This window comes from Spinacia oleracea, chromosome 6 (assembly GCF_020520425.1).
Source record: "Spinacia oleracea cultivar Varoflay chromosome 6, BTI_SOV_V1, whole genome shotgun sequence".
In the NCBI taxonomy this organism is placed as follows: domain Eukaryota; kingdom Viridiplantae; phylum Streptophyta; class Magnoliopsida; order Caryophyllales; family Amaranthaceae; genus Spinacia; species Spinacia oleracea.
Window position 1 is genome coordinate 3732354 of NC_079492.1, and position 20201 is coordinate 3752554.

The 20201-nt window shown below is 37.7% G+C and overlaps 2 protein-coding genes across 4 annotated transcripts; both read left to right on the forward strand.

Annotated features, from left to right (window-relative positions):
• Positions 1-6003: 6003 nt before the first annotated feature.
• LOC110799716 (uncharacterized) lies at positions 6004-10454 on the forward strand. 2 transcript variants are annotated; one of them, XM_022004992.2, is made up of 9 exons: positions 6004-6150; positions 6285-6365; positions 6491-6574; positions 8295-8375; positions 8542-8690; positions 9022-9136; positions 9224-9293; positions 10006-10068; positions 10156-10454. In XM_022004992.2, exons 2-9 carry the CDS (start codon positions 6304-6306, stop codon positions 10234-10236), a joined length of 705 nt encoding a protein of 234 aa, XP_021860684.1. In that variant the 5' UTR covers positions 6004-6150; positions 6285-6303; the 3' UTR covers positions 10237-10454. The 2 variants fall into 2 exon arrangements, with proteins under 2 accessions (XP_021860684.1, XP_021860685.1); XM_022004993.2 differs by having other exon boundaries at positions 6007-6134.
• Positions 10455-12724: 2270 nt separating this feature from the next.
• On the forward strand, positions 12725-19568 carry LOC110799710 (uncharacterized). Of its 2 annotated transcripts, none has more exons than XM_056831066.1 (3): positions 12725-13504; positions 14002-14983; positions 16138-18784. In XM_056831066.1, exons 1-3 carry the CDS (start codon positions 12939-12941, stop codon positions 16147-16149), a joined length of 1560 nt encoding a protein of 519 aa, XP_056687044.1. In that variant the 5' UTR covers positions 12725-12938; the 3' UTR covers positions 16150-18784. The 2 variants fall into 2 exon arrangements, with proteins under 2 accessions (XP_056687044.1, XP_021860677.2); XM_022004985.2 differs by lacking the exon at positions 16138-18784 and adding an exon at positions 18802-19568 and having other exon boundaries at positions 12728-13504.
• Positions 19569-20201: the final 633 nt, after the last annotated feature.

Genomic DNA, 20201 nt, shown 5'->3' on the forward strand with positions numbered 1-20201 from the left:
GTGGCACATGATCCGACCTTCTCCGAGGTAAGTGTTCGACCATAGAGCATGGGAATCGGTCAAACCAAGAGTCTGTAACAAGTGCACGGTCTAAGCGCTCCTGTATATTGTCTTCATCCTCCCTATTATTGGACCACGTGAAGGGTATACCTTCATAGCATATATCACGGAAACTACATGCATCAGCAGCTTGTTTGAACCCATCAAGGTCCCGTTGGTCTACAGGGTTTCCACCAATCTTTTCATCATGATATAGCCCACAGTTGTAGTCGCCAACACACATCCACGGGAGGTCGTTGTCCCTACCCAACTCCCTCATAAGCTTCCACGTTTCCTCCTTCGTGCCTTCTGTTGGGTATCCATAGATTCCAGTTAGGCGCCACTGAGTTGTCAATCCCCTATCCACCACAAAGTCCATGTAATGCAGCGAGTATGATTGCAGGGATAGGTTAATATTATCGTCCCAGAACATGGCAAGTCCACCACTACGATGCCTCCCTTCTCCTTCACAGTCCACACAGACAAAATTGCAAAGATTCACCTTTCTTTTGACACTCTCCCACTCCTTACCTTTTAATTTTGTCTCCGAGAGGAAGACGAAATTGGGGTGTTCGATTCGTAATACGCCTTTGAGCGCATTTTCTGCTCGAGGGCTCCCCAACCCCCGGCAGTTCCAAGAAAGGCCAATCATTGTTGTTCGCGGGGTTGCTGGGCAACCTCCGTTACTTCCTTCGTATTCCATGTTGCTGCCTCTACCCCCCGACCTCGCGACTTCTTTGTTTCAGCTTCCATACCTCCTGGTTCAAAAACATCTATGTCCATTAGGTCTTTCCGTTTCCCGCAAACAGCCACATGTTGGTTCCCCGACGTGACTCGTCGGATCCCTCTTTGCACCTTTCGAAGCCTGTTTGAGCTAGTCGATCCTGTGCCTACCTCAAAGGCAAGCAGTTGGGTGGCAGCCGGTGCCTGTATGGGTGTAATTGAGGCATGTTCCTCCTCTGGCTCCTGTGATTCTGTACCCTGCTCTATATGTTATTCCTGTTGTTTTTCTTCCACTCCATTCTCCTCACTTTCACCTCTCTCCACAGTTAGGGTGACCCCCTTTAGTTGCTCCACCACATCCAGTACCTTTTCTTTCGTCACAGTTGATCCCACCGGCTTTTCCTTCCTCACAAACAGCTTCCTGGCACATGTACCGGTCTGTCCTTCCTCATCCACCTCGCCCTTATTAACTTGCCATGGCGATGCTCTAAGCTTATCCGAGTAGGTTCGCTTAGGGTTTTGGGTGTGCGAGCCGCTGTCACAGTCTTTCTCACCGTGCCCTAGCATTCCACATACGAAGCAAAACAGTGGGAGCTTTTCATATTTCACCTTGAAGCTTGCGGTATTGCCTCCACGCATTTTAAGGGTTACTTCTGGTTTGAGAGGTCTTCTCAAGTCCACCAACGTTTGGATGCGGAGGGACTTGTTGATTCCGATAATGTCTGACTTGTCAATCCCCATGTACGTACCGAGTTTGTTCCCCAAAGTTCTAGCATTTGCATCATTGTATCTTCCCACCAGTGGTAGGTCGTAAATTCGTATCCAGAACGGTGCAGAGTGTAAGGGGATTTCTGAGGGCTTTGCCTCAGCAGGTACGTCTGATAGGGCCAGTATGTGTCGTTCAAAGTGCCATGGCTGCGCTTCCATCACCCTCTCCTTATCTCTCCAATGGTGGAATTGAAAAAAAAAGACATTTTTTTCGATGCAATTAGCCTCCATACCATGCTTAGGGTTCCAGATTCTTTTCATGGTTGCAATTAGGGCATTTGCATTGATGCACCGTTCAGTCCATAGTTTTCCCACCATGCTTAAAGCCACCTTCGATTCCTCCTCCTCATCTCCACCGAACTCCCATTCGGCCTCCTCCTCCTCCGGTTCCGTATTAGATTCCCTTCGTGGGGGAGACTCATGGGTTGTGACATCCACCATCGTGCCAGATCAATACAGCCTAAACCCTAATCTCGACAGGAAATCGAGCAAAAACCTCCGAGAATTGGAGGAAAAATGCTAGCCAATTAGCTAGAAAAACCCTCCCAAGAGCCAAGAAACCCTAGAGGGACATGGGGACGAATTCCTTTTCCCCGCTTGTATTTTTAACATCTAGAAAAACATTAAAAAAATCACCCCACCATTCACCACCCTCAAAAAGTTGACACATTTCTCACTAACTATATTAAAAAAATATCTAATATCAACCACCATCTACTTAAATAATAAGTCAATCAAATTGCCTTAAACTATGTGTCGGTCAAAACGGTGCGAGTATTTTGGGACGTAAGGAGTAGTTATAGATATGTACGTGTTACTTTTTTTTCAATCCTATTTTATTTTATTAAATTCTTTTCTGCTTTTTTTGTTTGTGTGAAAGTTAAGAAAAAATATATTAGGAGTCCCCCTCTCGAGGGTCACACCTAAATAACCACTACCTAAGATTGAGAGTGTTTGTGGGCCGTTAATTACAAGAAATCAATATACAGAGTAAAGCTAACGAAATGACCAACATTTGCAATCCATTCCGCTGCTCAATTAGCTTCTCGGTAAATACTTGATATTCTAAAATTTCAAAGTGTCCTGAAGAGTTTTGATGTCGTTTATGATACCGACCTTTCATGGTTGTCTAATCAAGGAAGATAAGGATAGATTATAATTTCCTTAAATTTTAATGGTACTAGATGCTAAGAGAAAGATGAGAGGAAATCTAGAGATTGGGTTAACACAATATGCATAGTATAGATAACTAAATGACCAACATTTGTAATCCAATCCGCTGCCCGATTAACTTCCCGATAACATACTTGATATTTCAAAATTAAAAATGGCATAGAAGAGTTTTGATGTCGTTTATGATACCGACCTTTCGAGGTTGTCTAATTAAGAAAGATAAGAATAGATTATAATTTTCTTAAAATTTTAATCGTACTAGATGCTAAAGAAAGAGGAGAGGAAATGTAGAGATTGGGTTAACGTACACAATATTATATGCATGGTAATGGAAGAGATATGGTCTGGCTATTAAGAGACAATGAACCCTATTCTTAACTTTGGCTCTTTTTGGTTACCCATTCCACCTGACACCTTCCCTCACATCAATCTTTCACTTCTTTCTTTTCCTTTGCCTTTGTTATCATCTCCCCTCCCGCCCTTTTTTACCTCGCAAATAATCTTACTCCCTCCGTTCCTTAATACTCGTATCGGTTTGACTCGTGTGGAGTTTAATACATTTGAATTGACTTATTAATTTATTGGGTGTTAGTTGATAGTGGGGTATTATGTATTAAGGGTGGGGAGTAGTGAGTGGGAGGTGTGAATTTTTAAATGATTTTTTGTAGGGAATAGGGATGTAGGTGGGTTAGTAGGTAAGTGTGAGAAATAATATAATATTGGAAAAAAATTTCATTTATAGAAGCGGTGCAAGTACTAAGGGACGACCCGGAAAGAAAAGCGATGCGAGTATTAAGGGACGTTGGTAGGGATGGAATATATAATGTCCAGTTCAGATAATAAGGTGAAACTCTTATCAATTACAGAGTATATTAAATATATACTCCTCATTCGGTGAAAATCACGGTTATTAAGAAATGTAAAAAGTGTGTAAGAAAAACAATGATTGTGAGTGTTTTTATGAGGAAGGAGATAAAATAGAGGATTGTTTATTGATAATGTAAAAATAAAAGTGGATATATGGATGAAAAAGTGAGAAAAAATGTCGAATGTGTAGGAAAAAACAATGATTTATGGAAAAGTAGAAAAAATGTATGTACAAAATAGAAACAAAACAAGTAAAGGAAAACGTCCGATTAGGAAAACATAGTTGGAAGTTCTTGTTTGAAAATACTCCGTACAAAAGAAAAGAATGTAAATTGTGAATAGTGTTTTTGTCCCACATTGAAAAAATTCATCATTTCTTCCTTATATTGGGTTGAGGGTATAACTCTTGTTTAAAAAAGTGTGAGAGTTATATGGGTGGACACATAACACTCGCGCGCACGACGGCTGGGTCCACTTGGGGAATGCGATGCGCGGGCGTGAGGCCAATTTTTTTTTTCGTGAAGACACGAGTGACGCACGTAAATAATAGTGAAAATCAATTACTTTCCTCTAGACTTAATCATCACGAACCCGACCCAAAAATAGCGGATTTGAAGTATAATTTTAGGCAAATTTCGAGCACGGCCCAGACTAATTTTAATATTTTTTTTGGGCAACTCAAAAATGCAATTTTAGTTATACATTTGGCTGGGCAGAAATTGGCCCGAAATAGCGGGTTTGGGACAGAAAAAATCAGCCTAAAGTTTGCCCAGCCCAATCTGACCTAATGGGCAGATTTTTTTAAGGAATGGTCCGCACCAATACCCGGCCCAACCCGCAATGTAATCAGGTCTACTTTCCTCCGAATCCCATATTCCCATCTATCGTAAAAGCTCAACAACAATCACACCCAAAAGCCAATTAGTAGAAGGTACACCCGGTTGCGTGTAGCTCTATACGTAACCGGGTCAAAACTACGTCGTTTTGATAGTTTTTTACCAAAAAAAAATAAAAATTAATAACACAAAAATACTTTCCGGATATTTTGGTATCTTTTGGCAGTTATTAGGATAGAATTTTTAAATTTAAAAAACTGCCAAATAAAAAGTCAATAGAAAAGGAAAAAGATTTAGATACTCAATTACAATCCTCGTTGATGTCGTCAAAAGGGGAAACCAAAATAAAGAACATCTTCATCTCCAAAAATCGCAAATTAGGCGACACAGTTGCTCAAATTCGTAAATTTCATATGTGTTAATCTTCATTTATTCAAGTAAGTGTGTATTGATGTTCTTTTCATGTGTAATTTAATTGTTAATTTCATTTATTTTGACAGTTTTTGATAATTTTATCTATTATTAATTTGAATTTCATGGGTTTTCTCTACACCCAAGAACAAACGTGCATCTTAATCAATGGCAGACGTAGTGTTTATCACCAGTAATTAGAATTTGTCCTATTTTGTGTTGATTTCCTTTTCCAATTGAACATGTGCTTTTCTTCCTAGTTATGTGTTTGTAGTTGTAAATATGTACTTTTATGTGAAGTAATGTTTTTTTGGTCATAGTTATGTGCTTGTAGTTGTAAATATGTACTTTTATGTGAAGTAAGATGTACTTTTTATACTCCCTCCGTCCCTTAATACTCGCACCGCTTTCCTTTTCGGGCCGTCCCTTAATACTTGCACCGCTTCTATAAATGGAAATTTATACCAATATTATATTATTTCTCACACTTACTTACTAACCCCACCTACACCCCTATTCCCTACAAAAAATCATTTAAAAATTCACTCCCCCACTCACCACTCTCCACCTCTTACTCATTTCCCACTAACTATATTAAAAAAATACCCACTATCAGCTAACACCCATTAAATTAATAAGTCAATTTAAATGTCTTAAACTCCGCACCGGTCAAACCGGTGCGAGTATTAAGGGACGGAGGGAGTATATAGTAATGTGTTTTTGGTCTTACTTATGTGCTTTTGGTTAAATGTATTTTTTTGTCCTATCATGTACTTTTATTTTACGATTTGTTTTTTTAAATGCCTTTACACATGTATTGTATTCCTACTCCATATTAATTTAATACATGATACGAGAAATATGGAGTATAAATAAAACCGCAAATAAAACAATGTAAATTGTTAAAGATTTAAATGCAAATAAAAGTAACTGATTGTTTTTGTAAAGATTTGTTAAAATATTAATAGAATCTTTGACTTTTTTAATCAATAAAAATAACTGATTGTTTTTGTAAAGTAACCATGATATGCGTGGTTTGGGGGGAAATTAGTCATGTAATTTTAATTATTTTTTATTTTTTGGCAAAAAATATCAAAACTACGTAGTTTTAACCCGGTTACGTGTAGAGCTACACACAACCGGGTGCACCTAATAATTTGCGCCCAAAAGCTTCACTTAAGCAACTCTCTAATTAAAATTAGAAATTAATTTGGTCCTTTGCGAACAACTCAACCTCTAAATTGGGAATTATTTTTTTTCAATGTGTGACCTTCCAGAATTCCATCCCCTCTCATACTCCATGACCCCATTTTTAAGGTTTGTTTTTTTCTAGGTAAAGATTAAAACTTTCTGGAATGAAGCTCAATTTTTTTTTTGCCCTTTTGTTTCGATGGGATGTGCTCTAATTTTTCATGCTTAATTGTTTCTTCTTTGTGAAATTGATGAGTTTTTTCTGGGGGTTTTCAGGGAGCAAGAACAATAAATTATGCCACGATACAAGGATGAACCTCCCACAGTTCGTGTATATACTGTTTGCGACGAATCAAAGTTTGTCTCTTTTTCTTTTTTTTTGAAGTTTCCTTTTTCTTAATTTTAGTTTATAATTTGGTGAACTTTTTCCCTCAATTTTTTTGTCTGGTGTATTAATTCTAGGAATTACCCAATTGCTGAAGGTACTTGATTGTGAGGAATGTAGCAGCACTGGGGTGTGGTGATGAACTGAGACAACTGTTTGCAGCATATGGAGATGTTGAAGAGTATGCTTGTTTTTTCAACTTATCTTATTTTCTTTTATGTTTTATTGACTTGCAATTAATGTGAATTGTTTTACTGATTGATGAAATAAGTACTGTATTTAAGTTCCTTGATTAGTTTTATGGGTGTGAAGTTTGATTGACTAGCTTGAATTGTACTCCCTCCGTCCCTGAAAGATTATTAGTGGTTGTATGATAGGAATGTATGGTACATTGGTGCTTGAATTCTATGAGACTGTGACAATGGATTTGATGTCTGTTATGAGCGTAGAGCCATTGCCGAGAGTCGAACTCTAACTATTGACTTACAAGTTACAACTAATGTGAATTGTTTTACTGATTGATGAAATAATTCTGGGGCTAATGGGGTCCTTGGTTGATTTTATTGGTATGAAGTGTGATTGACTAGCATGAATTGCACTCCCTCCGCCCCTAAAAGATCACTTGTAGTAGTATAATAGGAATGTATGGTACAAAGGTACTTAAAGTATATGAGACAATGGGTTTGATGTGGCCTTATGGTGTAGTTCCAACGCCGGGAGTCGAATGCTAACTATTTGATTTTTTTTAATCTAATTTGAAGTGTATGAATTGTATTTGGGGTATCCAAGAGTAAAACACTCAAACATGAGTGCTTTGGATGGGAAAGAGGAATGTGATGTACACCACATATGTGGAAAACACTAGCTTTCTGTATAGGATCAGACATCAGTGAGATAATTAGTTAGTGACTTAAGGAAATTGGATTCTATGGAGTGAGAAGTTGTAGGGCCATATTTGTTAAGTTGTTGTTTTAATTGATTACTATTAAGTCTAGCTTAAGTAAGTAGTTGAAAGAGCAGTTTTCTGGGTATTAAGAGCGGACCTTGGCCTTACGACAATGGTAATTGAGCCTTTTTAAAAGCCTGTTTTGAAGGATTGTACTCATGGCATTGGATTGAGGATGAAGCAATGCGCTTGGGTAGGAAAAAAACCCAGTGTCACAACGGAAAGTACAAACTAGAGCTTGGTGGAATTTACAATGGGTTTGATGTCGGCCTTATGGTGTAGCTCCAATGCCGAGAGTCAAGCGCTAACTATTTGATGTTTTTGATACAATTTGAAGTGTAGGAATTGTATTTAGGTATCCAAGAGTATAACACTCATACATGGGTGCTTTAGATGGGAAAGAGGAATGTGATGTACACAAGATTAGTGGATTGTTGAGAAAATTAGTTAGTGACTTCAGGAAACAGGATTGTAAGAATATGTAGAGACATAGCTTAAGTACGTAGTTGAAAGAGCGTTTTTCTGGGTATTAAGAGTCCATTAGTTGACCTTGGACTTACAACAATGGTAGTTGAGTTTTTTTAAAAGCCGGCTTTGAAGGATTCTACTCATGTTATTGGCATTACTAGTTCCTTAGCATCTACGCAAGAAGAAATAGATTGATGATATAGCAATGTGGTTTGAACTTTGAAGGCTGTTCTGTTGACATGAACTTGTTTATGTGCATCTAGATTCTAGATATTACTATATGGTTCCAGATTTTGTTTTCCTTATTCATTTACAACCTACAACCAGTGTACAACCTGGAACTTGATTGGAGCTATTCTGTATGGATTTCGATTATGTTTGAGTATGTAGTATCCATGTAACCAACCCTTTTGAGTGGATAAAAGTCTGGTCTCTTGATTCAGTCATCTATTGACATATTACCTGATTCTACTTTTCTGCAATGTAGGTGTAAACCTATGGATGCAGAAGACTGCGAGGCATTTACCGATGTGTACTGGATCAAATTTCACATGATCAGCAACGCGAGGTGATTAAAGCTTGCTTGTCATTGTGTTCATAGTTTCAGGGTTATATTAGCAATTTGGGTGGGCAACATTTGCTGGTGCTTGATAGCATAAAAGGAAAATTGAATAACAATTGCTTGCATGAAGATACTAGATGAGTCTGTCATGGTTTATTGCTACATTGTTTAGGTTTGCAAAAAGAAAACTAGACGAGTCTGTTTTCCTTGGGAATCGGCTGCAGGTGTCGTATGCTACTGAGTATGAGACTCTGTCTGACACAAAAGAGAAGTTAGAAGGCAGGAGAAAGGAGGTTCTAGGACGATTGAACTCATTGAAGTGTAAGTAAGCTACCTTTTTCAGTGTTACATAATCATGCTCCATAACTGCTAAGCACCCTGAAATCTTCTGTTTTGCTTAAATTACAAAAGGAAAATTAAGAGTACTTTGTCATTAATTGCTTATTGGTGTCTATTAATCAAGCTATGAACAATTTTTCTAAAGGAAATCAATATCTTTTTTGTTTTTTTTGGTTTTTTAAGGTGTTTAAATATAATAAAAATTAAGTAAGGTGTTAAATTACAAAAACCGGTTCTTTTAAGGTGTTAAATGACAAAAAAAAAATGTTTTATAAAATACTGCTGAAATCTATAATGTGTGGTGTAATCGCAGCTGGAAGATACAGAGGTGACGAAATGAAGAGTAAAGGTGTTGAAACTCATCCCTTGTCACACGGAGCTGGAGTTTCATCACAAGTTTCTCAGCAATTGGACTTAAAACAAGGATGGTATATTGTTCTACTTGATTGCGGTTTTCCCAATTTGGTAATTTTGGAGAGGTCATTGGGAGTTTATGTCAGTGACTTTTTATGCAGGTACGCCAAAGAAATGAATCAATATTCTGAAGTAAAACACTCATCAATCACCAGGGTGTCCTCTGACCAGGTAATCTGTTTATTGCTTCAAATATGCTTTTATGTAAAATGACATTTTTATTGAAATTGAACAAACGATACACGAACAATTGGTATTTTCTACCTTTTTGTACATTCTGTTCTAGTGTCTGCATCATACCTCACACTCACACCAAACTGCTGATCTATTGGAAGTGATGATTGATAAACCTGTTTTCAGTTTGCGATTATGACTATTAACAAACTTTTTGACCCCTGCAACTTATTTGTGTTCTATAGTGTTTGCATTATACCTCACACCAAGTCTTTAATAACTATTGAAGTGATGATTGATAAACCTGTTTTCAGTTTGCGATTATGACTATCAACAAACTATTTTGACCCCTGGAACTTCTTTGTGTTCTACAGTGTCTGCAGTATACCTCACACCAAGTCTTTAATAACCTTACATCTATACATCTTAGGGCGTGTTCTCTTCAACTTATCCGACCTGAACTTATCTGAAATGAACTTATTTGAACTTATCTGAACTTATTGGAACTTATTGAAACTTATCTTTTGTTGCAACAACTTCCCGAGCCAACATTTTTTTGATCTTTCAAATCTTTAAACACGAAGCTGATGTTGATCTTTTCCGGTTCATTTATTGTAGTAGTATTACTGTTTTAGAAATCATCAAGATGATATCTCCTGTTTTCTTTTTTAATGTCTAACCTCAGATGCATATTTTGTATTACTGTCAGGATTATTTCCCATCTCAGTCAATGAATGAAACAGTTAAAAGGGTAAGAGAGAAGCTTGATAAGGTGAGTATTCTGTAATTCTGCAATTCTAGTTCTTGCAAGATTACCCTTGCGATTTGGTTCTCGAATCTTATTACACCCTCGTTTCAGATTGAATCGTCAAGTTCTTCAAATACGCAATCTGGCTCAGCTTCGAAGAAAATCCGAGTAGATAATAGAAGAAGGATATGATCATATAACTGCCTTCTTTAAATTAGACACAATACTCCGCAAATGCTAAATCAAAAGTAGAATTTCACTTCTTCCAAAGAAATCAAATTGGCTAACTTTTTACCGAGTGATTCGATTTCTACATGTAATGAGTCATTTTCGACATGTATATTTGATCTTGAATCCTGGTTCATTTGCTGATAGATATTAACCCAAATCCTTTTTCTTTGATGTCCAAAGTCCAAACAGCTATTATCTTTGCAACATACACAAACCACCACCATCATGATAAATGTGTTATGCGTTAATGTGTTGGGTGGAAAGTGAATTTCATAAATGTGTTATGTGTACAATTTTGGCAACACATATAATTTGTTTGATTTTTATTTCATTTTTATTTTCTTTTACGGGTAAGAGCAACATCATTAATAATCAGTCATACGACATCTACGTTGATAAAATAGATTTGTCATATACGAATTATGTAGTTATGTAGAGAAAAAAAAATAACTATTACCGTCAAAACAATTACGGAGTATTACTTTGCCTCTGAAAAGGCAGCTTGTATTCCAACGCTTCTAAAATTTGTTTGATTATTGGGGACCTTGGAAGAAAAATGGGGAAAATGGGATCATTTCCTTTAAACTGTACATAAATCATTTTCCAAACATCGTAGATACAGGTAAGTAACTTGATGGTCATGTCCAGTATCATTGTTAGTTCAAGAGATGGCGAGTGGGTCGGGTGACTCGGGTCTGACTTAACCCATCCTCACACAGTCCTTAGTGGGTCATATGAGTCGGACCCACTTATGACCCATGACATCCTGTCTAACCCGTTTTTTTTTTATGTATTGTGGGTTTAGTTTTTTCTTAAAAACAACCTATTTCAATCCATCTCATCGGAGTCGACACAACATATCACAGAACACTTGAGCCACCCAAACCGACGCACGAACCCAACCCACCAAATCCATCTTAGTTTAAACTATTTGTATATTTAAAATGCTAATAAATTTTAATTTTATTGTTTAAATATACCTTAACCATATTTAAGTGAGTACGTGAATGACATAAAAATTAATTAATTTAAGTTCATATAAAATTTTTAACGCTTAAGTTATCGTCCAAATCCATTTGAGTATTTGACCCACATCAGCTCTTAAAGCTCGTCTAAACCCACAAAATCCACTTAACCCACCTGACCCATCAGAGTCACACCAAGCCTCAAAACTTGTTGTAACCCACCAAACTAATCGGATCCATCGTTGCCAGGATCTGAACCGGATCCTCTAGGATCCAGATCCAGACCCGTTTTTTAGGCAAGGATCCAGATCCTACCCGGATCCGCTGGGTAATTAAATTGAGGATCCAGATCCAGATCCGACGGATCCTACGGATCCGGGTCCAAAACGGATCCAAAACGGATCCTAACTTATTTTTTCATCAAACGAAACTAATTTTCATTTTAACCTTAAAACATAGTTTAATAAAACTTTAATAACAAAGCTATTTTTCCATACAAGCATTTACTAAAATAAAATTTAACAAATCCAACATAAATAATACTAAAAGTTCAAAAACTTCAATAATACTACAAGTCTTAAGTCTTTACTTTTATATTTTTATATATTTTTTTTATACAAACGGGTAAACGGATCTGGATCCGGGTAATGACTTAGGACCCGATCCAGATCCGTTTTTAAAACCAAGGATCCATATCCTACCCGGATCCGTCGGGTCCAAAAATTGAGGATCCAGATCCGTTGAAAATGGATCTGGATCCACGGATCCGGGTCGGGTCCATTACCCACTGCCATCCCTACCCATCATGTACTGTGTCCATATTTTCCGACACAACCCACAACTCGATTCACCATGAGTTCAACTGAAGCGGGCCGTATGAATTATCACCGATACACCAAACCCACCCAAGACCAATCCAACCTACCACGTTGGCCATCTCTACTTAGTTCGTATGATTTGAATAGTGAAGCCAAACAACAAGTAACAAACAACACTATATAGTACATCATTTCAATCAATACGAGAAACATTCTACAATGCAATGTCCATTCAAGGATCACAATATTGAAAAATATCTCCCTTACAAATGTGTATAAACTTATGAATCTACTATCAATGAATTACTCCCTACATCTCGGAATACTCACAACGTTTTGACTGGACACGTTTGCCAATGCACAACTTTGACCATCAATATATTTAACTACTCCGTACATATTATAAAAACTTATAAAATATAGTAATATTTTGAAAATATATATTAAGATGAAGCCAACAATATATTATATATTTTTCATATACTTGAAATAAAATAGAGGAAAAATGAATGATGTGAATAGTGCAAAAAGTCAAACCGTTTCAAATATTCTGAGAACGGGAGTAAATTTTACCGGTACAAAAAAAACATACTCCGTACATTGACCTGTAACTTCAGCCCGACCCGATATTCAATTTTATATTGAAAATTCAAAAAGACACATTTTCAAAGAAATCCAAAAAAGACAAATAAAATCCAAAGACGTCCGAATTCTCTCTCTTTCTCCCTCAACAAAAGACGCGCTCCGCTTCCCCCCTTCACCTCCTCCCTTCTTCTTCTTCTTCCATTCTGTCCTCCCGTCTTGTCTTCTTCTTCTTCTCTCTCTCTCTCCTCACAAAAATACAAAACTACCCTCCACCTTCTCCAACCTCTCTGCAACAATGTCAAAACCACCACCACCGTCACACTCCTCATCCCACCCCATCAACCCATCAGACTACGCCCACAGCCCCGCCCACTACGCCGTCGTACTCCACGACCACCACACCTTAACCCGCCTCCTCTCCACCCTCCCCAAACTCGCTGACCCCTCCAAAGTCATCACCGAGTCCGACTCACTCCGCCAAGAGAAAATCTCCGATCAGATCTCCTCCCTCCTCGACCGCCGCGACGACGTTCCATTCCGGGATACTCCCCTCCACCTCGCTGTCCGCTTAAACGACGCCGTCTCCGCTCAACTCCTCGCTTCCGCCGGGGCCGACGTGTCACTGCAGAACTCCTCAGGGTGGAACCCGCTTCAAGACGCTGTGTGTCGTCGGAAAGTTGAAATTTCTCGAATCCTTGTCCAACACCACCACCTCTCCGCTTGGTCTAAGTGGCGCCGCCGCCTTCCTAGACTTCTTGCTGTATTGAGAAGGATGAGAGATTTTTATCTTGAGATTCAATTCCATTTTGAATCCTCTTTTGTTCCCTTCATTGGCAAACTTGCTCCCTCTGATACTTACCGGTAACTTCATATTTCCGCCATTTTTATTCCTTCAACAGGTTTTGCTTTATAACGTAAGATTACACACTCTCACAATGTATTTAGACACAGTACACAGAAATTTAGCGAAGATTTAGGAAATTATATTTGTATGCTTAATTAATATTCATAGTATCTACCAAAATTGTCATGAGTTTTGCAGTAGGAAAAACACTGGAGTCTGCCTACAATATTACCAAATTAAGAAAATTAATCAATTTAATCTACATTGTCCTTAATATGTAAATTTTCATGGATTTTGGTAATTTGATTTTGAAAATTTGAGCAAATTTAAAATTTTAAAAATTATTTTACAAATTTAGCTTCAATTTCGTGTTGATTACAGAATTGAAACCTTTAATTTTGGTTTAATTACTCTACGTTTAATTAACAAGCATTAAATTATCATTAATTTGACACTTAAATTGCAATAAACTTAAATATGGTACTAATAACGCTTAATTACTTGCTAATTGCAGAATATGGAAGCGCGACGGAAATCTACGCGCCGACACAACACTGGCGGGATTCGACGGAATGAAAATCCAACGAGCTGATCAAAGCTTCCTATTCCTCGGCGATGGTGACGCCGAGAAAGAAATTCCAGAAGGTTCTCTGATTGTTCTCAACCGCGACGACGGAAAAATCTTCGACGCTTTTGAGAATGCCGGATCACCAATGGCGGATGAAGACGTGGCGGCGTTCTGCTCTCAAACGAGCGTGTACCGCCCAGGGATGGATGTTACCAAGGCGGAGCTAATTCCGCGTACAAATTGGCGACGGCAGGATAAAATTGAAAGCGTTGGAGAATGGAAGGCGAAAGTTTACGACGTTCAGAATGTAGTGTTTAGTTTTAGGTCAAGGAGGGTGAGTTCAAGAGATGAACAAGTGCTTCCATTAGAGCTTGATGAAGAGGACGATTTTTTAGTGGCGGAGAATTTCGAGTTTAATTACGAAGATAAACGGCGGCATAGTAGTTTTGTTAAGGAGGAGAGAGAGTGGGTGTCGGTAGGGAGGAAGAGTGTTGATATAAATTTTGCGCCGTCGTCGAAGGTAGCGGATAGGCGGCGAGCTTCGACAGTGAATGAGACAGCAAGGTTACCTATGGCGGAGACCGTTGATAGACGGCGAGGTTCAACAGTGAATGAGACAGCGAGAATACCAGTACCGGAGAGGCGGCGAGGTTCGACAGTGAACGAGTCAGCTAAGATACCGGTGGTGGAGAGGCGGCGAGAGGCGGCGAGGATTCCGGTGGTGTCTGCGTCTGCGGCGGAGGTTAAGACAAAGGAGAAAGAGTATGTTAAGAGTTTGCGGCCAACGGTGTGGTTAACGGATGATTTTCCGTTAAAAACAGAGGAGGTTTTGCCGTTACTTGACATTTTAGCTAATAAAGTCAAGGCCGTGAGAAGGTTGCGGGAGTTGCTCACCACCAAGTTTCCACCGGGGTCTTTTCCTGTTAAGGTAAAGGGTATTTTCGGCATTTGACTTTAATTTTAAGCTGAATTTTTAACTTTGTCAGTTTATATTGTTGGTTTTATTTTTTGTTTTTGGTTGCTTTAATTTTGATTTATTGATGATTGGGAAATGTTGGGGTTGCCATGTTTTTGTCAGTGTCATGTCATTAGTATCTGCCTCTCTGGTTTCTTTCTGTAAAGGTAAAGGGTTTATTTAGTTGTTCACATGATTATTTACCTGATTTTTAACTTAGGAACAACTTTTGCTAGTGTTTCTTGCTTTGTTCTTTGTTTCAAGGAATGATAAATCACTCTCCAAAATCTTGAAGAATTTGACCAATCTTATTAACCTGTTCTTGCTTTGTTTGATGTTTTGGGTATATATAGCAATTGGTGTGTAATGTTTGAGTTTTCGATAGAGGGGTAATGTCTAAAATTAAATAACTCGAGATTGAATAAATCAATCCAATCAGGGAAAGTGGACGGTCGGTGTGTGTTGCCAAGTTCCATCAAGGACCGAGATTAAATAACTCGAGATTGAATCAAAATCACCCAATCACGAAAAGAGAACAATTGGTGTGTAGTTGGTATGTGTTGCCAAGTTCCATTAAGGATCGGGATTAAATAACTCGAGATTGAATCAAATGATCCAATCACGGGAAGTGGACAATTGGTGTATATAGTTTATGTGTGTTGCCAAGTTCCATCAAATATCGGGTTTTCTTGGTGAACGGATGGTGTATAGTTGGCGTGTGTTGCCAAGTTCCATTAAGGATCGAGATTAAATAACTCGAGATTGAATCAAATGATCCAATCACCGGAAGTGGACAATTGGTGTATATAGTTTGTGTGTGTTGCCAAGTTTCATCAAGTATCGGGTTTCTCTTGGTGAATGGACGGTTTGAAATGCGTGAAGGGGAAAAAAGAGGGATTAATTTATTTATTTTTCTAGCTTAGGTGTCAGAATTTGAAGACGAGAATGGGAGACACGAAAAATAGAGAGAATCCCAATTAGGACACTTTTGGTATTTTGCATAATTCCTCTTAGCCTGATTTTCTTTTACTCCAGTTTTATTGTTGGTCTTGCTTGCTTTGTTCATTAAAAGTACAGTAAAATAGATTTATTGATAATTGGGAAATGTCAAATGTGGGGTTTGGCAGGTTTTCCAGTAAAGACGAAGGGCAGCTGGGGTATTTATGCTGTTCATAGTACCTGATTTTTAACTTTGTTCTATTTTTGCTTTGGTCACTTAGATATTTTGATTTACTTGTAATTTGGAAATGTGGGGGTACCAAAATTCTACCTGGTGCTTTTACTAAAGAAAAAGGATATGTTTGGCATCTCACTTAATTTTGGTATAAAATTCTACCTTATTTTATAAAACCTTTGTTCGTTTGTTATTGCTAGATTTGCCTGCTCGGTGAATATAACCGGTTGTACAACAGAAATAATCAACATGCGTGCGTGGATATCTTTTATACTCGGTAATTGGGAAATATGGAGAGTAATTTGTGTGCATTTTACACAAATCCTTTCTGATTTTTGACCTTGTTCTTTTTGTGCTAGTCTTGGTTTGCTTTATCTATGAATATAGTAGTAATATTAATTTATTGATAATTGGGAAATGTGGGTTAGTTTGGGACTTTTTAGGGTAAAATTGAAGTTTGGAACTTTTTACAATGTTTAGATTGTTGAGATTTGGGGGAATGATTTGGCTTTGATGGTGGGGTTAATGGATGAATTGATATGGAAGGATCAAAACAAAACTTTGTTTAGGCTTTATGTAATCCAAATGGGTCCACATGATCCAATGTTTTCGTCTTGGAAATGTGACCGTTTGATTTTGAAATTCTACTTACAACTACTACTCCTTATAAAATCAAAGTTGTAAAGTATAATTAAGGAATTTATTTTGTAGGACCATTGATAGTATTTTTTAATGTCGGGTTTAGGACCCCTAAACATGTGGGTCACCCTTAAGCATGTGGGGCCCATTTGTTAATTGTACTTGCTGTGTGTTCTGAATTTCTGATTATTGAGATGGAGTGGAGGAAACTTTACCTATAGCAGTCCACCAAAATTAAGGAATGATGTAGGCATGTGACATTCTATATGCTTGTACTAATTATTTGGACAACCCTATGCAGAAATATGTCCTTTTTAGAGATTGGTTTTCCAGGTTGGTGTATTGGGGGCATGACTTGTGAGTTGTGAGAGTAGATGTCTTGAACTTCAAGCTGGATCTAGGGATTAAGTAAGATAAACTTCAATGATTTGTGTGACACTTTTGAGATATAAAGCAGTAATCCATAAACATGTTACTCGGACTCTTAATTTCACACCAACGTAACTTGAAAACTTTTATTGGAAGCCGAACCTGTATGTTTAGTACTTCTTAAATATGTTACTCGAACTCTTCATTTCACACCATAACATGAAAACTTGCAAACATCTATTGGAATCCAAATGTGTATGTTTGATACTCCTTAAATATGTTACTCGGACTCTTCATTTCACACCGTAACATGAAAACTTGCAAACATTTATTCGAAGCCAAACCTGTTTGTTTAGTGATTAAGGACTAGAGTTTTATGTGTGTGTGTGTGTGTGTGTGTATGTTTGCGTGGTTTATTGTTCCCTGTGTTGATCAAGTCACCCCGTCTCGGGTTTGGGCAGTGAAGTGCCATTTTTGGGAGTGTGGATTGTGTGGAGTACTGCCTAATTGCCCTTTCCTCAATGCATTTTGCATGCTAATTTAGCCTTAAACCTATGTTAGTTGGCTGAACACTCTTGTCAGACACGAGTACATGCCCAAGTGACCAACTATGTTATTTTGTGAAAATCTTCCTTGATTTTGGCCTAAAATCAAGTGTCAAAAACTCGAAGTGTCCATACCATGTCCGAGTGTCTAGGGTCCCACACTGATACTTAATGTGAAATGAAGAGTCAGAACCCAGCAAAATATAGGGTTGTTCATGTTGAGGAGTCAGTTTTAGCTGGTTGTGTATGTGTAGATGCTCTCTAACTGCATTTTGCTGTCATTATGCAATAAGCAAGTTATTTTGAAAAGGATGGGAGTTTTTTTAGGGTAATTTACCTAATCTCTCTTTTACTTGATTTAAGTTGAAAGACTCAGAACTTTTGTAGTTGAGGTATCACGGATATAATGAACATTGATGTTTATGAACTCCTTTTGGTTTGTTTCTTGGTGGTACCAATCTCAACAACCCAGATAATGCATCTTTTGCTGTATATACCTATATCTAGTGGTCCTCTTCCTCTATTGTTCTGCCATCTAGACTAGAGCTGGCAAACGTGTCGAGTTGTGTTCGTGTTCGTGTCGAATATAAACGGGTTGGAAAACCTCAACACTAACCGACCCAATTAATAAACGTGTCGTGTCACGTTGACCTGTTTAACTAATCGTGTCGGAAACTCTAGACACTAACCCGATTTTATCGTGTCCGGTTCGTGTCGTGTTGTCATGTTTGTTCGATAAAATTGGCTCCATTATAAGGTTTATAACCCAATACATTAAATTATTGGCTATTTTTCTCTTAAATGGTTTAAGTTGTGTCAGTTTCGTGTTGAGAATCTCAACACTAACCCAACCCATTCAATTAAACGTGTCGTATCGTGTTGACCCATTTAATTAAACGAGTCGTAAACCTCGACACTAACCCATTTTTTACTTTTTTTTCGTGTCCGGTTCGTGTCTTGTCAGATTTTGGCAACTCTAATCTAGAGTTCTAGACTACTCCTTATTACTTAGTCGTAAACCTTGACACTAACCCGTTTTTTTACTGTTTTTCCTGATGTTGCAGATAGCAATTCCCGTGGTACCAACAGTAAGAGTAGTAGTCACATTTGCAAAATTCGTAGAGCTACAACCAACCGAGTCTTTCTACACTCCATTATCGAGTCCCAGATTCTTGGGAAACGGGAATTGTTCTTCTTCTGAAGAACGAGAACGAGAACGAGAACGAGAATGGCACACCAAGCCTGCACCATCTTCATCTTCTTCGTGGCTTAGACGGAGTAACAGCAGCAGTCGATCATCTAACAAGACGCAGCAGCAATGTCCGTGTCCAGAGGCGTTGATTTCAGACCCGTTTGGTATCCCAAGTGGATACAGTTGGGAAAGTATTGACAGTAGTAAAAGCAGTAAAATGAAGAAATCTAAATCAGTAAGGAAAGTCAAGTAGATTGATAGATAGATAAGAGGAAAGGTAGGTATATAATTGTAGTGTAGTTTGCTGCTAATTTAATCTTTGTTGTCTGAGTTATTGCATACGAGATTGTAGATATAACGAGTGAGGTTTTTCAGCCATAGTCTGCTGAGTGAGAGAGCAATGATTTCTACGGCTCGAGAAGCATGGTTATTAAAATCGCGATTCAAATCGTAAAATCTTCTTCTACGACTCAAATATGGTCTTACGATTCTATATTTTTTTTTTCTTGACTAGCGAAAACCTTTACATTTGAATCAAGCTGTGAAAGTTATTACGGAGTAAAAGATAAATATTGTTGATGATTATTTAGTTACTCCACAACTATATATTTAATATAAGCATTTTAGTTACTCCGACAACTATACATTTAATCTAAGCACTTTAAATGAAATTTGATAGTAAATCTTGATTATACTATTCGTAGAATCTTATATTATACTTGTTGTTTGAGTTGTTGCATACGAAATTGTAGAGATCACGAGTGAGATTTTTCAGCCATAGTTTGGTGAGTGAGAGAGCAATGAAAATGGATATGATATCTACGGCTCGAGAAGCATGGTTATTGAAATCGCGATTCAAATCGTAGAATCTTCTTCTACGACTCAAATATGGTCTTACGATTTATATATATTTTTTTACTTGACTAGCGAAAACCTTTACATTTGAATCAAGCTGTGAAAGTTATTACAGAGTAATAGATAAATATTGTTGATGAATGCTTATTTAGTTACTCCACAACTATATATTTAATATAAGCACTTTAAATAAAATTTGAGAGTAAAATCTTGATTATACTTATTCATAGAATCTTATATTGTACTTGTTGTCTGAGTTGTTGCATACGAGATTGTAGATATAACGAGTGAGACTTTTCAGCCATGGTTTGGTGAGTGAGAGAGCAATGAAAACGGATATGATTTCTACGGCTCGAGAAACATGGTTAATGAAATCACGATTCAAATCGTAGAATCTTCTTCTAAGACTCAAATATG

Excerpts from the sequence above, each read along its gene's own strand:
- LOC110799710 (XM_022004985.2), top strand. The coding sequence starts at position 12,939 with ATGTCAAAACCACCACCACCGTCACACTCCTCATCCCACCCCATCAAC. Across the intron at positions 13,505-14,001 it reads GCTCCCTCTGATACTTACCG|AATATGGAAGCGCGACGGAA; the intron begins GTAACTTCATAT and ends TGCTAATTGCAG. Across the intron at positions 14,984-18,801 it reads CGGGGTCTTTTCCTGTTAAG|ATAGCAATTCCCGTGGTACC; the intron begins GTAAAGGGTATT and ends CTGATGTTGCAG.
- LOC110799716 (XM_022004992.2), top strand. The coding sequence starts at position 6,304 with ATGCCACGATACAAGGATGAACCTCCCACAGTTCGTGTATATACTGTT. Across the intron at positions 8,376-8,541 it reads CACATGATCAGCAACGCGAG|GTTTGCAAAAAGAAAACTAG; the intron begins GTGATTAAAGCT and ends TACATTGTTTAG. Across the intron at positions 9,294-10,005 it reads CCAGGGTGTCCTCTGACCAG|GATTATTTCCCATCTCAGTC; the intron begins GTAATCTGTTTA and ends TATTACTGTCAG.